The 15,515-nt window shown below is 42.4% G+C and overlaps 1 protein-coding gene and 1 pseudogene across 11 annotated transcripts in view; one reads left to right on the top strand and one right to left on the bottom strand.

Annotated features, from left to right (window-relative positions):
• TRAF3 (TNF receptor associated factor 3) overlaps positions 1 to 15,515 on the bottom strand; it is a 137,519-nt gene that overhangs the window by 53,713 nt on the left and 68,291 nt on the right. For all 11 annotated transcript variants that reach the window (XM_020793595.3, XM_078383802.1, XM_078383803.1 and 8 more), the window contains one exon: positions 8,840 to 9,098. In XM_020793595.3, the coding sequence (XP_020649254.2) occupies positions 8,840 to 9,081 (242 nt within the window). In that variant the 5' untranslated portion in view covers positions 9,082 to 9,098. The remainder of the gene's footprint in view (positions 1 to 8,839; positions 9,099 to 15,515) is intronic.
• Positions 5,298 to 5,450, top strand: LOC144586170 (U1 spliceosomal RNA; annotated as a pseudogene).

Here is a 15,515-nt window from a genome sequence, read left to right as displayed (position 1 = left end):
GTACATAGGGCGCATTACAGTAATCCAGCTGGGATATATCTAAGACATGTGTCACCGTAGCCAGATGAGAACTCTCCAGGAATGGGCACAGCTGAAACACTAGCTTTAATTGTGCAAAGATACTCCTGGCTACCACCAAAACAATATTCTCTGAATAGAAATGATTTCTCATACCTTTAAATCACTGTCCAAAGCCTAACATATTTATTATCATTTATAATGTGGACCATTCCACACAATCAAAGCTTTAAAGATATTTAATGAAATTATTTCCTCTTTCAATTTTTTTCCCTATAAAGTCTATTACATTTAATACCCTACCAAGTCACATCTGCCATTTGTCTTCCTACTATAAAACCAATTGGATCTATTTTTAATATATTCAGCACTAACAACATTCATTCTCTTTGTTAGTAGTGGAGCAGATATCTTTATATTGTCTACAATATATTACCTTTATAATACTCTTGACCCAATCCATCTTATTCCTGGAGTTTTTCCAATCTTTAATTTACTAACAGGAGGCACAGTGGGGAATAAAACTCCTAGCTTCTGGCTGTGCAGCCAGGTACTTAAAGCACTGAGCTATCAAGTCAGCTTTAGCTACCAACATCAGCCAAAACCTGTGCATCCAGGATTATAAGTCAACCAATTGACTGAAGGATATAATGGGGATGAAGGATGGAGAGAGGCAGGAAGTACTTAAATCATCCTATTTATTTATTTGTTTGTTTGTTTGTTTATTCATTTATTTATTTATTCATTCTATTTGTACCCCGCCTATCTGGTCAAAACGACCACTCTAGGTGGCTAGTTAGATGTCTCAGAAGCGCACCTCTGAATGATGGTCTAGTGGCTCCATAAAACTATGACCCAGTCCTGATTCTGGGCTTTCATCATACACCACATGGCGGTGTGTTTTCCTTCTTTTTAAAGGGTTGACAAAATAACCTTCTGGACCTTATTTTGCCAGTTCATATTTCTTTCCCTGATACTATCTATTCCCCTGGACTCACTAATATATAACTGCTCCCATCCAGTTCCTAAGGCTAACCACCAAATTATTGTTGTTGTTTAGTCGTTTAGCTGTGTCCGACTCTTCGTGACCCCATAGACCAAAGCATGCCAGGCCCTCCTGTCTTCCACTGCCTCTCAGAGTTGGGTCAAATTCATGTTGGTAGCTTCGATGACACTGTCCAACCATCTTGTCCTCTGTCGTCCCCTTCTCCTCTTGCCCTCACACTTTCCCAACATCAGGGTCTTTTCCAGGGAGTCTTCTCTTCTCATGAGATGGCTGAACTATTGGAGCCTCAGCTTCAGGATCTGTCCTTCCAGTGAGCACTCAGGGTTGATTTCCTTCAAAATGAATAGGTGTGTTCTCTTTGCAGTCAAGACTCTCCTCCAGCTCCACAGTTCAAAAGCATCAATTCTTCCAATTCATATTTATCTCAAACGATTCTATGACTGACTGTCATCGATAAACCGCCATTCATGCAACAAATCTAGGCCTTGATCCAATGAGGTTATTCTATAATATATTCCAACATACAGTGGTGCCTTGCACAGCGAATTTAATCCGTTCCGGATTAACCCTCGCTGTGTGAAAGCATCACTGAATGGGGCAAGAAAAGCCCATTGAAACGCATTAAACATGGTTTAATGCGTTCCAATTGGGCCGAATACTCACCGTTCAACAATGCTTCCCTATGGCCGGCAGCCATTTTCGTGCCCTCTCCTCGCTTTACGAGGGCGCAAAAACGCTGCGCGTGGCCATTTTGGGGCGTCCGGTGGCCATTTTGTAGCCGCCGAACAGCTGATCAGCAGGTTGCAAAGCGAAGGTCGGTAAGCGAACCACTTACCGCCCTTCGCTCTGCGATTTTTGCCATATGTGGGCACCGTTTTGCGATCGCATTTGCGATCGCAAAAACAGCCTCGTAGAGCGAATTCATCACTCTACGAGGCGCCCGTTGTGCGAGGCACCACTGTATAGCCCTCTCATGTATACTGGATGTCCCCCAATTCTTCATAAGAATGGCCACTATAGATTTTAAAGAGCATCTCCTGGCTACAATTAAACACCAGGGATCTTTGTATACTTGAATAGGTGCTTCTTTATAGACCAATTGTCCAGACTTTTCTCTCACCACTTTCACAAACTGTGGCTTCTTGAAAAAACTTCGCAACTCTTGACAGCAAGATCTCTTGGAAGCATTCTGTGTCTGTGTCTAAAACCCACACGAAGCAATGTCTCTCAATCTTCTTGATCCCAAACCACATCTGGAGCCATTATTCTCATCCATTCAAATGCCGTATCTTTAAGATAAGTAGTCTTAGGAACTAGACATGCATACGAATCACCAAGTTTAGTGATTTGTGCCAGTTCGGCGTCCCACTCTCCCTGGCAGGCTTGGAAGCAGTGCCCCAGCTTCCCTGCCCCCACCTCATCCGGGCACTGACTCTAAGGGGGCACCTGCCAGAGGGGGGCAAGGCATTGAACCATGGATCAGCTGTGCATCCATCAGCTGAGCTGGCACAAACCAAGCAAGTGATAGTTCATGCCTACCTCTATTAGGAACCAATGCTGCTTTTTGCAGCATCCAGTTCTTTCTTTTTCCAACAGAAAGGCAGGTGCCAGCAGAATTCAGGGTGACACTTCTCTTAAATGACAACATCTCCCCGTCCCATTTAACACTCCAAAATACCATTTTTCCCAAAAAAAACTGAAAGTGGTTTTCTAGCAGTTTCTGGTCTCATTTTTTTTGCTGTTGGGCTGTGTAGCTCCTGAAAGGCCTCCAGATATGCCAAAGTGACCCACTCCTAGTCTTCTGAATCAACATTAGTATATAAAGCTACTTCACAGTGAATCCCTCTGCCCATTATTCGGGCATAGAGACTGCTTCTGTTGGACTGGACTTTGCCCCAATTAACTCATGGGAACATACCTGGTCTTCACTTTATCCTCAAAACACAGCATTGTTGTCTATTCCAAGGAACCTTGCCTTCTCATGATGTGCCCAAATTATTTTTGCCTCCCAAGATAATTCAGGCTTGATTTGCCTTACGTTTGTCGTTCTGGCTGTCCAGGCTGATCAGAACCTAGCGCTCCGAAATACCATTCTAACAGCCTAGCAACTACCGTATTTTTCGCTCCATAAGACGCACCTCTCCGTAAGACGCACCTCATTTTTAGGAGAGGAAAACAGGGAAAAAATATTCTGGCAAATTCATAAGGCAGTAGCAATAGATAAATGTTGTCACATCAATTACCTCAAACTTCTTGCAGTGTACAACACAGTGAGAGCTTTTGAACAATTTGTAGTTGGCAAAGTTATTCCAATAGCCACAGACAACAACACTACAATGCTTTATATCAACCACCAAGGAGGAACAAAATCCATGTCTTTCTTGCTACTAACAGTACAGTTTTGGGACTGGTGTATTCTCAAGCATGTCATTTCACAAGTCATACATGTACCAGAAGTGGAGAATCATGAAGCAGACTTCTACACCAAGATGACACACAATGAGTGGGAATTACCATCTCAAGTTTTAACACTTATAATGAATTGTTATTGCACTGAAAGAGATGAATAAACAGATTGTTGCTGGGTAGTCAATAAGAGCTATGATGAAGAAATCACCACCAGCACAGGTGTAAGCAAACAGCAAAACATGCCTCCCTTCCACTCCCTCCCTTCCTTCTTTACAGCAATAAAGTTTTCTCTCTCTCCATCATTCAGTTCTTTACTTTGCAGCATGCAGCATGTCCACAGAAAGTGTGCTTACTTTTATCAGCTTTTTGCAGCTGATCCTCCTGTTTCCTCCACTCTCTAATCATTTTTTCAGATGAGGAGGCCCAAAATGTCTCTGCACTGTTCACTGTTTCCATACTCCTTAGCATATTTTACTACCTCTAGTTTAAAAGGAATGTTATATGCTAGCCTTTTCTGCTTTATCATCCTTGCACTGGTAGAATGAGTTCCCATACTCTGCAAAAAAAATGTGCCCCTTATACATCACGACATCTACTGCCTGCTTGCTTTTACAAATATAATCTCAAAGCAGCACAGAATCATAGAATAATGGAGTTGGAAGAGGCCTATACTGTAAGGCCATCAATTCCAACCCCTGGTTCAATGCAGGAATCCAAATCAGAGCAGATCTGACAGATGGTTGTCCAGTTTTAGAGACTACAATAGGATAAAATACAGTAGCTGGGAATCACAATAAAAAGATAAAATCTACCAGCAATATTGTAGAACAACAATGATTAAGAAAAAACAATAAAAACAGGGGGAGTGACACCATGCAGCTTTTATTAACACAAAAATAGTACTAAAATTTCTGTTTCCAGTTGTGTGTGTGTACGTGTGAAATGCTATTTATGAAATGTTGGGTTCTTAAACCAATTTTCAAGATTTCAAAGCTTTACTTGGACATATTCAGATCTGTGATTCAGATCTGCCCTCTGCAATTCAAATTGCCTTACTCCTGATGAGTCCATAAAAATTGTGGCAAGCTAATACACCAAATAAAACCTGTAGCCCTAGTGGTAATATATTAAGGAAAGGAGTGTTAGGTCCCTTTTAGTTTCCCTTTTGAACTTTATTCTGCATGTGCTCAGTGCCTTTTTAATCATTCTGTGCTTCAGAATGAAATTTGGCTAGCAATACACATTAGCCTCCCCCCCAGGTCCCTTAATGTTTTAAATATCTGCAAAATTACTTCTATTTAGGCTTAATTTGTGGGGAAGTGATGCAGCTTACTACCAAGCTCTGAACTACAGATAGCTATATCTAGCCACCTTTTCCCCATCCAGCAGGCTCTCAGTAGTAATTTTATCTTCCCCTCGCCATTCTCAGGCCTATAAAATAAATAAAATAAATAAAATAAATAAAAAAAATTAAACTTACTGGCAATTTTAGAAGCTTTTGTTTCTGTCCTCTCTCTCTCTCTCTCTCTCTGGTTCTCCACATGTCTGGTTGGTCACATGGTTTAACTTCTCTGCAGAAGGTGAAGGGAAAGAGACTCCTCCTTCCTGCTTTGCTTCTCCAATAGCCAATTGGGTGATGCAAGCAGGCAGATATGTTAATATCTGTGCACTGAAGGATTGTGGGAGGAACATCCAGCCCCTGATGGGGGTCCTGCAGGGCACCCCAAAACACTGAAGAGCTCTCCTGGCCTCTTTTGGGATTGGGGCTATGCAGCCCTGTTCTGATCAGGAGGTGCAGCCGGGGGTCACCATGCCTTTGGAGGGTAGGGCACACAAAGGGCCAGGAGGCTTAGGGGCCATTCAAACTCAGACCTGGCAGGGGAGATACCATTGTTGTAAAAGTGGTTTTCCCAGGGTAAGGCTCATCTATTGCACTTCAGATGAGCTGACCCCTGTGATTTCCCCAAACATGGGAAAATCAACTGCCTAAGTGGGAGACTGTGTTTATGGTTTCCCCTGGTGTTTCTAGAACCACCCTTTTGGTCCTTGGCTATTTTCACTGTTTGCTGCCATAGGCCTATTTGCCTTGCTGGTTTTCCAGGTGGGCTGCAGGAAGCAGGTCCTGGAAAGCTAGCAGTGCAGAATGGTAAGGTCTAAACAGCAAGCAGTCTCTGCTGCCAGTTCAGAGACCTCCCAGCATGGCAGTGGGAGGCTTTTGGGTGGTGGTGGCTGAGCCCTGGGTTACTGCATTCACTCCATAAGACGCATGTACTTTCCCTCCCACCTTTTTGAAGAGAAAAAGTGCGTCTTATGGAGCGAAAAATACGGTATACTCTGCTGGCTTTCAATCCTGAGCTTTTCCTCCAGCGTAAAACCTAATGACTTCCAGCCAGATGTGCACAGTGCCAAACCTGGACATGATGTTCACTAGGACACTTGCATGCTCCCTTTTAGAGAAAACCAACATTTCTGTTCCTCCTCCAGAAATGCTGTCTGTCTAGGTTAGATCCCAAATAGACCCATGCTCTTAGAGAAGAATGTGCTTTCGGGACCTCTAGTTCCCCAACCTTGAGCCTCCAGATATTCTTGGACTACAGTGGGGTCTCAACTTACGAACTTAATCCGTATTGGAAGGCAGTTTGTAAGTCGAAAAGTTCTTAGATCGAATCTGCATTTCCCATAGAAATGCATTGAAAACCATTTAATCTGTATCTGCTCTTTTCCGTCCATAGAAACTAATGGGAAGATGCTATTCCGCCTTCTGCCACTAGAGGGGGGAGGAAAGCAGGGAACAGTTTCCAAAGCACTTTAGAAATCTTTTTTTTCAATGAAGCCAATTTTAAATCATGTTTTAAAGCATGTTGTGCTGATTTTTTCATCACAAAGTCACACAGGCAGGCTTTTTAGGTGCTGAGCAAGCCTCCCCAAGCCTCTTCAGAGCCAGCCCATCAGCTGATAGGCAGGGAGAGGAGGGTGCAGGAAGGGGGGGGAAGCACAAAATAGCTGCCAGGCTCCCTTCTGGTGTGGGCTTTTAGCTGTTTCCTGCTCTTTTTCCTGCTGTTTGGAGGCTACCAAGGCCTGGTAAGTGACTTTCTTTTATTTATTTTTAAGTTTCTGACCTTTTTTTCCCCTCCAGAAGCCTCTAAGGGGAGGGAGGGGGGACTTTTTCCCCTGTACGTAACGCGAGGGAAGTTCGTATGTCGAGTCCTTATTCCCCTATAGGGCGGGTTCGTAAGTTGAATTGTTCGTAAGTAGGGTCGTTCGTAAGTCGAGACCCCACTACAACTCCCAGAAATCCTGGCCAGCAGAGGTGGTGGTGAAGGCTTCTGGGAGTTGTAGTCCAAGAACATTTGGAGGCCTAAGGTTAGGGACCACTGCTTTAGTGTAAAATACAAAAGCAACTACTATTAGGCATGATTGCCTTGACAAGACTCCCCTGTCAGTTACATCCATCACAGTTCTTATTTATTTCAGTAAATTTAATGTAACACTACTAACACTAATGCCCTTTCCAAATGTCTGAAGAGTCCCTCACTGTTCCCTTCATCTTTAATTCCTCCCCCCTCTTAAGATGGGGATACAGCCAGTAGAAACAAACACAAGATATAGTGGTGCTGTCTCCTCGCTGCTGAATTCAGTCATACATCCTGTTTGCTCTTCTAGACTCCTGCTGCATATTGAGCGGTAATCTTTTCCGAGGTGTCTTCGGTGGTTCTTGTATCTGCATCCTCAGATGACCCATAGAGATTGTAAGAAGCACCACAGTATAATCGTTATATGCTAACGAGTAAATGGGCACTGAGAAAGGAACTGCTTGCACCACCGGCTTTCCATCCTCACTCAGCTTTGAAATCGACACCACCATGACACACATTTCATTCACTTAATTGCTGAAGAGGAAGAAAATCCAATTCCATAATGACTAGGTGGGAGGGGGAAGGAGAGTACTTTTAAAAGTATTACTTAGAAAAGGTCTATAGTACGCAAAGCAGCAAGGCAGTTAGATTCTCAGGTACAAAACTCCACAAAACTGCCTGTTACTTCCAGTTTCTATGCATATGAACAACGATAGAAAGCACCTGTACATACACCCACTTGACATGGTGTCACTTAATTACAAATCTAAAGCTTAATTCCCAGAAACCTTTAGTCAACAGAAAAACTGGACACACTGGTGGGACAATTCCGGGGGTGATATCGAGTTCCACATTTTGCAAATAGTAATTTAAGTCAGAAGTATCTTCTTCCTAGTGAACTTTTATCACAGTCTACTTCAGCTCATCTAACCTTTTTATTATTTCCTCTATTCTCGGACCAGCTATGATTCATATGACAAGTTTCTAATCCCCCCCCTCACAAATTATTAGACTTCCTTCCTCAAATCCTGCAATGAAAAAGAACACTCACTTTGATTAAGGAAGATGTGTTCCTGATGTCTGTATATTTAGAGTGATGGATGAAGGAGCATAGAGAGTCCAGAGGCTGCGCAATGAGCTTAACAGCAGTAGCCTGTAATTAGCAGCCAACCGCCTGAAACAATATCGCAACCCGTCACTCCAAAAGCTGAGAGCCCTGAGCTGGGGTGTCTTCACCTCCCCTTGTTTCCTTTCACACCTGTACAATGGTGACACCACCATGCCTACGTATGAAAATGCCAATTCTTAAGTCTCCCTGTATTATTTCAGAACTGCCAAGAATTCGTTCAGCAACAGCAACTTCTCACAGAATCATTTAAATATTTCTCAAGCGTTTTATAGCTTTTGCTATGACAGGGACTGGAAGTGTCTTTGCTAATTACTGTGCCTGTGACATACAAAGCCCTTCTCTCCACATATTATATCTCAAACACAAGGAGTCAGTGAAAATGTGTGATCACTCATGTTAACCCCCTCCTTAATGTCGCACAGAGGTTTCAAAGCGCGTAGAAAGCTGCTCCCTGAAATGCCTCTTAAGTAATGTGGGAAATTATTTACTTATTTATATTATTTATACGTTGCCTTTCTCTCCATAGAGGACTCCAGGTGGCGCACAACACTTAAAACTATCCAGTAGAACAAGTTTAAAATACAAAAAAACCCAACCCTATATTAAAACAATTAAATATTAATCAATATTAAAACTAAGGTTAAAAAACTATTTTAAAGCATTTCATAATGTCTAAATTTCATAAAATACAGTATTCTCTGGATCCCCAGTACACTACATTAAGAAACAGTAACCTGATAAAATCCAGGTGTTTGGTATGGATCTTTGATCGCTGCTTCTTTATCTATCTATTTGATACATACTGTACAAGGTTTAAGCAGAAAACGTGGGACAGGAAAGGGTTCCAAGGTAGAAACAAATGCTGTAACTTCAGAGTGTTCTTAAACCTGTTAATCCAATCGAATACCAAAGAACACTAACCTTAGCAAGGTGTTCATGCAGGTCTCACAGTATCGATGTCCACATTCTGTCTGTCTTGGATTGCACAATATAAGATGACACTTTTCACATTTGTATTTGTCCTCCACGGCGTTCACAAATTTTTCTTTGTAGCCACCTTGTTCTGGTATATAAATGGATGCTACAGGGCCACGATCAGGATTTGCCTTTTGCTGGACTGTTTCCATAGACACTGGGGGATCTGTTTTCTTGCTTGCGTCCATGTTGGATTTGATAAATACTATAATAGAAGAAAATAAACCTACAAGGTTAAATGCATGGACATGGAAGTGAAGCACTATTTTATCCTCCTGAAATTCAAATGAAAATTAAATACATTATGCACACTGAGCACGCATTTGCTTGAAGACCTGTGTCAAGACGTGGAATTTTGTTTGCACAGAGTGCTAAAAAATTGAGCATATAGAAAAAATACAGTCCTGAAAACATACATTGTGCTTTAAAAATGAGGTTTGAACAGCAGTTTACTAAAAGTTACTGCAAAACAATTAGTCAGGTTTCCAGCTAGTTCTGGAACCACGGTAAATGTAGAATAACATTGCCTTGCAAAAGAGTTTCTTTCATGGCTGGCAACTGAAGGTGAGAACAAATACAGTGGTGCCTCGCAAGACGATGTTAATTCGTTCCGCGAAAATTGCTGTTAAGCGAAAACATCGTCTTGCGAAACACGTTTTCCCATTGAAATGCATTGAAAACCTGATAATCCGTTTCAATGGGAACGGATTGTCATCGTAAAGCGAAAATTGCCATAGGAAACATCGTTAAGCGAAATGCGGTTCCCAAGCGAAGACAGCCGTCTAACGAAACAGAGACCATTAAAAGACTCATATAGCGAAGCAAGACCAAGCTGTCAAAAACATCGTAAAGCAAAAAACAGGGACCTAAAATTTAACCGTCTTGCGAGGCAAGGTCCCTAACATCGCAAAGCGAAAATCGCCCATAGGAAACATCGTTAAACAAAGTGCAAGATCACTCTGAAAACCTCATCGTCATGAGAAGCAATCGTCTTGCGAGGCACCATTGTACTAAGATATAAAAAACAACTGAATGGGGGGGAGGAACTTCCTAGAGTCTTAAAGTACAGGCAGAGCAAATTGGAACCTGACTAACGTAGTCCACCAGCATTTTAAAGCCACAGCATTTTGCTAACCCAGTAAAATGCTACCCAAAAAACTGGTACAGTGGTGCCTCGCATTACGACATTAATTCGTTCCAGTGAAATTGCTGTAGAACGAAAACGTCATAAAGCGAAAATAAAAAAGCTACTGAAATGCATCAAAACCTGGTTAATGCGTTCCAATCGGTTAAGAACTCAGTCTAGCGAAAATTCTCCATTGGGGCGGCCATTTTTGGGTGCCTGTGCAGCGAAAAATGGCTCTTAAACACAGCGGGGAGCCATTTTGAGCACCTGGCGGCCATTTTGAAAACCCGACGATCAGCTGTTTTGATCATTGGGAAGCGAAAATTGGTTCCCGAAACAGGGAACCGATCATCGCACAGCGAAATTCCCCCACTGAAAACGTCGTTTTGCAATCGCAAAAACCTTGTTGTAATGCAGATTCGTCGTTAAACGGAGCCGCCTGTCTCGCGAGGCACCACTGTACTAAGCACAGGGACACATTTACTCAAACTAATAGCTGTTATAGGTGCACATTGCCAGTCTCACAAGTTATGGGAGTTGTATTTTGCCACCCTGGTAAAAGCAATAGAGATTGTCATTGAAAAAAATCTGACCTTTTATAGAGATCAGTATTAGGACACCAGCATAATTCAATTCTTTACAGATGAAGAGAAATGTAAGCAACTGGGAGAAATATGAATACAGGTAGGCAAAGAGTCACATAGTACATGCAATGTGAAATGTTTTACACACACACTGCCTAACAACAACAACAGTGGGCACCAGACATGAAAGAGCAGTAACATGTAGCAGCACACATTGCAGCACTACGTTGGAACACAAAAGTTCAGCATGAATTTTGTTCCATAGATTTAAACTGGCTTTGCTGGATGAGCACTTGGAATATTTTTCATGTGTGTCTAATAATATTGTTAAAGGCTAAAGAATGCTTAAATCTATGTATAAAGCTTTTTACCGTTTAATAATGTATTTTAAAGATGTATTCTCTGCTTTTCAGTGTTCCTTTGTAAGCTATTACTCCTGCAGTTTTAGAATGTGCTTTCCTGCAGTTTTGAAACATGAATATAACACGATTTCAGTTCAGCCTACAACTTAAGCTTTGTTTTTGAATGTACTTTTGTTTGCAGCTTCTTCATTGCTGTAAAAGAATTTTTGATGGCAATCAGCTCTGAAGCTTTTCATAATTTGCAAAGATGAAGTTTGCATTTGTACCTACATTTTTCCTATAGCTGTAAGACTTTGGGATGTTTTCAATATTTGGGAGGTATTTTTGCGGTTATGGAACACAGAAGCAATTTGGATGAATAAAGTTTGTAGAAAGAGACAAGCTGATGATGTCTGGAATTATTCCAACAATGAAAAGACACCTTGATACCCAGATTAATTTTTATATGATTGGGAATGTTTACCTGGTTTTATTCTGGAATTACCGTATTTGCCGGCATACAAGGCGACTGGGTGTATAAGGCGACCCCCAACATTTCCACTCAAAATATAGAGATCCCTATATACTCGCCATACAAGACTACTTCCTCTTCCGCACACCTTCCACACACCAAATGTCTGGGGTCGTGAGGTGTCTGTTTCAAAGCGTCTGAAACACTTTGAAGTGCTGCCTCCATTTGTTGCCTGGAGGACTCTGCTGCCAGGGTGACTCTCTTTCCCTCCGGAGGACCAGCGAGACAAACTGGAGAGACCAGCCGAGACGAGGGGGTGGAGAGAAACTTTTGAAAACTGGCTCCATGGATTGTGCCTGCAGGCAGACCAACTTGAGCAGCTCGAACAGCGGGAGAACTGTCGGGTCAGAGAACCGGGAGCGGCATTTTTGGGAGTTGGGAATATTGGTGGAGCTCTGCCTGGGCTTTGACTTGGGGGAGCTCCCTCCTAGACTGGAGCTGCCGAACAGAGGGACGTGGTGCCCTGGCTTTCGGAGTCAGCTGTTGGAGGGGCGGTCAGAGACACGATTCGGCTTCACGCTATCAGAGGCGCGCAGATACACCCGCTTTGGGCTGTTGGGGTTGAAGTGCACCCGGTGTACAAGACAACCCCCACCTGGAGGCATGTTTTTCGGGGCCAAAAAGTCATCTTGTACGCCGGCATATACGGTAGCCCATTCTGGGATAAATGCCAGCTGTGACAGCTTCTGATTTTTTTCCCTTAGAGTCTTAGGGAGAAATTCAGGCATCACACTCTCTGACCTGACACCCCAATACTCCACATTTGACAAATACAAGCCTGTTAAGAATCTCAGCAAAATTTGTCAGTATAAATATGACAGTGAGTACCAACACTTGTTCAATGTAATCATCCTGACAGCTCTTCAGAATCAATGTCTTTATTAATGACGGAAGAGGGAGAAGAATGATGATTTGTCAGTTACTCTTGGTGCTGCTTTATTGGTCTTACATTTTTTGTTGGACAAAAAGTCAGAGGTGTTAAGGGACAGAAATGTACTAGCTGTCAATATACAACTGCAGAAACTTATGACCTGGTTACCTCTTGTTTATATTTCTGCAATAACTCCATCACTGGGCTGTCCCTTCTGTTGCACTTCTACACTTCAGTCAACCCAGAATGCCTTGATCTTAGATCAAGGTTGGCCAGTTCCCAAGAGGCAACGTAACAAGATTTTCTTACAACTGACAGCTAAAGGGCATAAATTAAATTTGCTGCTGCTTCATCTTTCTCAATGGCCCCAGCTGTCACCAATATGCCTTTTGACTCCAAACTGGAAAAAGCTCCTGGGTACACACCAAATCTCATTCTGAGCTAAAAGGAAGGAGTAGCAACATGCATCTCCATTATATCTCGATCAGTACCAGCTTCAGAATTAATTTCTGTTTGTTTTCCTGAAATGCTTCTTGTGAGCCACTCTTAACTATTATGAAACCTGTGTATTCTCTTTGCATTACTTGCAGGATTAGAATATAGAGGATTAGCATACCAGGCAACTGACTGCACATTGTTTGATAATATTTATGCATAAATGACAATCTACCTGCCATTACATAGTAAGAGTGGGGGGAATCACATTATCTCAGCCCTTCTTTAAGTCTCTCGCACAGTTTATTCTGCACTGCTGCCATAGCCAAATTCAGAAATAACTTCTGCCCTTTTTGTTTGCTACACGCAATGGTATTCATTTAATTTCAAACAACATTTGTAACTGTTTTAGCTGTAGTTTCTGTTCCACATAAAAGCCAACTTTATCTCTTAAACTGGCATGCATTTGTATAATATTGGTAGCTATGAATAATAATTAATGACAATTCTCACAGGAATAAATTAAATTCTAAACAGTTAACTTGTGCAGCATTTTTTGTTTATTTTTTAACTCAGAACAACCTTTTCTATTCCAACTGTAAGTACTTAGCCATTGGCATGAGAATACTTTATGCTGATCAGCTGAATGGCCAAGCCTCATCTGACGCATATTAGAGTTATCAGCAATATAGGGACGTGGTGGCGCTGTGGGTTAAACCGCAGAAGCCTCTGTGCTGCAAGGTCAGAAGACCAGCAGTCGTAAGATCGAATCCACACAATGGATTGAGTTCCCATTGCTTGTCCCAGCTCCTGCCAACCTAGCAGTTTGAAAGCATGTAAATATGCAAGTAGATAAATAGATACCACCTCAGTGGGAAGGTAACGGTGTTCCGTGTCTAGTTGCGCTGGCCACGTGGCCACAGAAACTGTCTTTGGACAAACGCTGGCTCTATGGCTTGGAAACGGGGATGAGCACTGTGCCCTAGAGTCGGACACGACTGGACTAAATGTCAAGGTGAACCTTTACCTTTACCTATCAGCAGTCTGTGTCCATCACTGTGTTAGCATCTGAACCCCCAGGCAAATTCACATTCCAAAAGGGAGAGTGTCAGCTATGTCTGGAGTAAGCTTATCCCCATCTTGGTAACAAACAATAATAAAATGATAAGAAGCTACACAGACAGAATTCAATGCAAATATCAAAAATTAGGCATGCCACTTCCCCATTCTACATACTTGTTGCAAGGTGGCTTTGATTTAAATCAAACTGATCTAAACGACAATTTAAATTTTCAAAAATTAATGAATTAATTAATGAATTAATTAATTAATTACATAATCGCATGCTGTCAAGTCAATTCCAACTTACCATGACCCTTCCCAGGGTTTTCTAGATACATCATCTGTATTTATAAGTGGCTTATCATTCCCTTCTTCTGAGGGGCACTCAGACTGTACAGCTTACCGAGGACTACACGGGTGGGCTGTTTTCCCAGGAGACTGGTGGAGAATCAAATTCTCAACCTATGGCTCTACAGACAAACATCCAATTCATTTCTCCCCCCAGAAGATTCCCAACACTTTCAGAGGGAAGCAGAACAGAGGATGAACTCAGCTTCTTTTCAAATAAGATTTTAAGATTTACTGCTTTTGTAGTGCTTCCCTGATACCTGGGACCAGAGTTTGGGGAAAAATATTTTCTTTTAATTATATCTTTTATGAATCCTGGCCATACTGTCTGGGGAATTCTGGAAACTGTAGTCCAAAAGAAGTAACTTCTCTGAGCTTTGCCTACAACAGGTAGCAAAAGTGGGCTGACTATATATGCCAGATTAGAAATTTGGTGGGTACGAATTGATTTGGCCTGCTTCATTCAAATTTATTCTCTCCTCCTACCCCTAGCCCTCTGGCCCACTCACAATCCACCACCCACCACCCTGATCTTCTTCCTGGGATGGCTGTCCAGTCTGAGCAGGAGGTTAAGCTTCTCTTCCTCATCTCTTTCGGCAGCCCACCACTCGAGAGCTCTACAGCAAGACTGGTGGACTGCCAGAGGAGGCAGAGAAGGGAAGCCCGAGCTCCTGTCCAGACTGGGCAGCTGCTTCAGGAGGACAACCTGGGTGGTGCACGGCAGATAGTGAGGCGACTAGCCAACTGGAGGTGCCTCACATGCAAATTTGTATGAAGCGGGCCAAAACAATTTGTACACATCTCTACTGGTGGGATAGATTAGCTCAGTACAATCAGTACAGGAGTGTGAGAGTTTTTGTTCCATAACCTGTCCCCTTATGCTTAATATGCACAGTGATTATGAGCAAGAGGCCTAATTGGCCAACATATTTATTTGGTTGACAGCCCTAAGATGTCAACTTGTAGAGAAAACTCGGGGGTTGGGTGGGTTTTCCCCCCTCTCCTTTGCCTGGAGACTCTTTTTTAAAGCACGAGTAAAAGAAGAAGGAAAGCAGGCCATCCGATTTTTCTATCTCCAGCTACAGCCATTCAAGCTTTTCTTTCATTTAAAAAGGGGGGGGAATGAAAGGAACAAGGAAGTCTAGCTTGGGCCTGAGGAAAGGTGTGGAGGTCAGTAGCTGATTTAGGAGCTCATCAACAGTGGTTGTTGAGGATTCGCCTGAGCAGATGAGATCACCAAGAGAAATCGGTGTAGGCTCAACAAGTTTCTCTACTCCTCAATACAGCATAAATTGGGAAAGAGAAGGTTACTTAGGAAGGTGA

Source organism: Pogona vitticeps, chromosome 1 (genome assembly GCF_051106095.1).
Source record: "Pogona vitticeps strain Pit_001003342236 chromosome 1, PviZW2.1, whole genome shotgun sequence".
NCBI lineage: Eukaryota > Metazoa > Chordata > Lepidosauria > Squamata > Agamidae > Pogona > Pogona vitticeps.
Note: the sequence above shows the minus strand (reverse complement) of the source record. Positions and strands in the feature narration are given on the sequence as shown.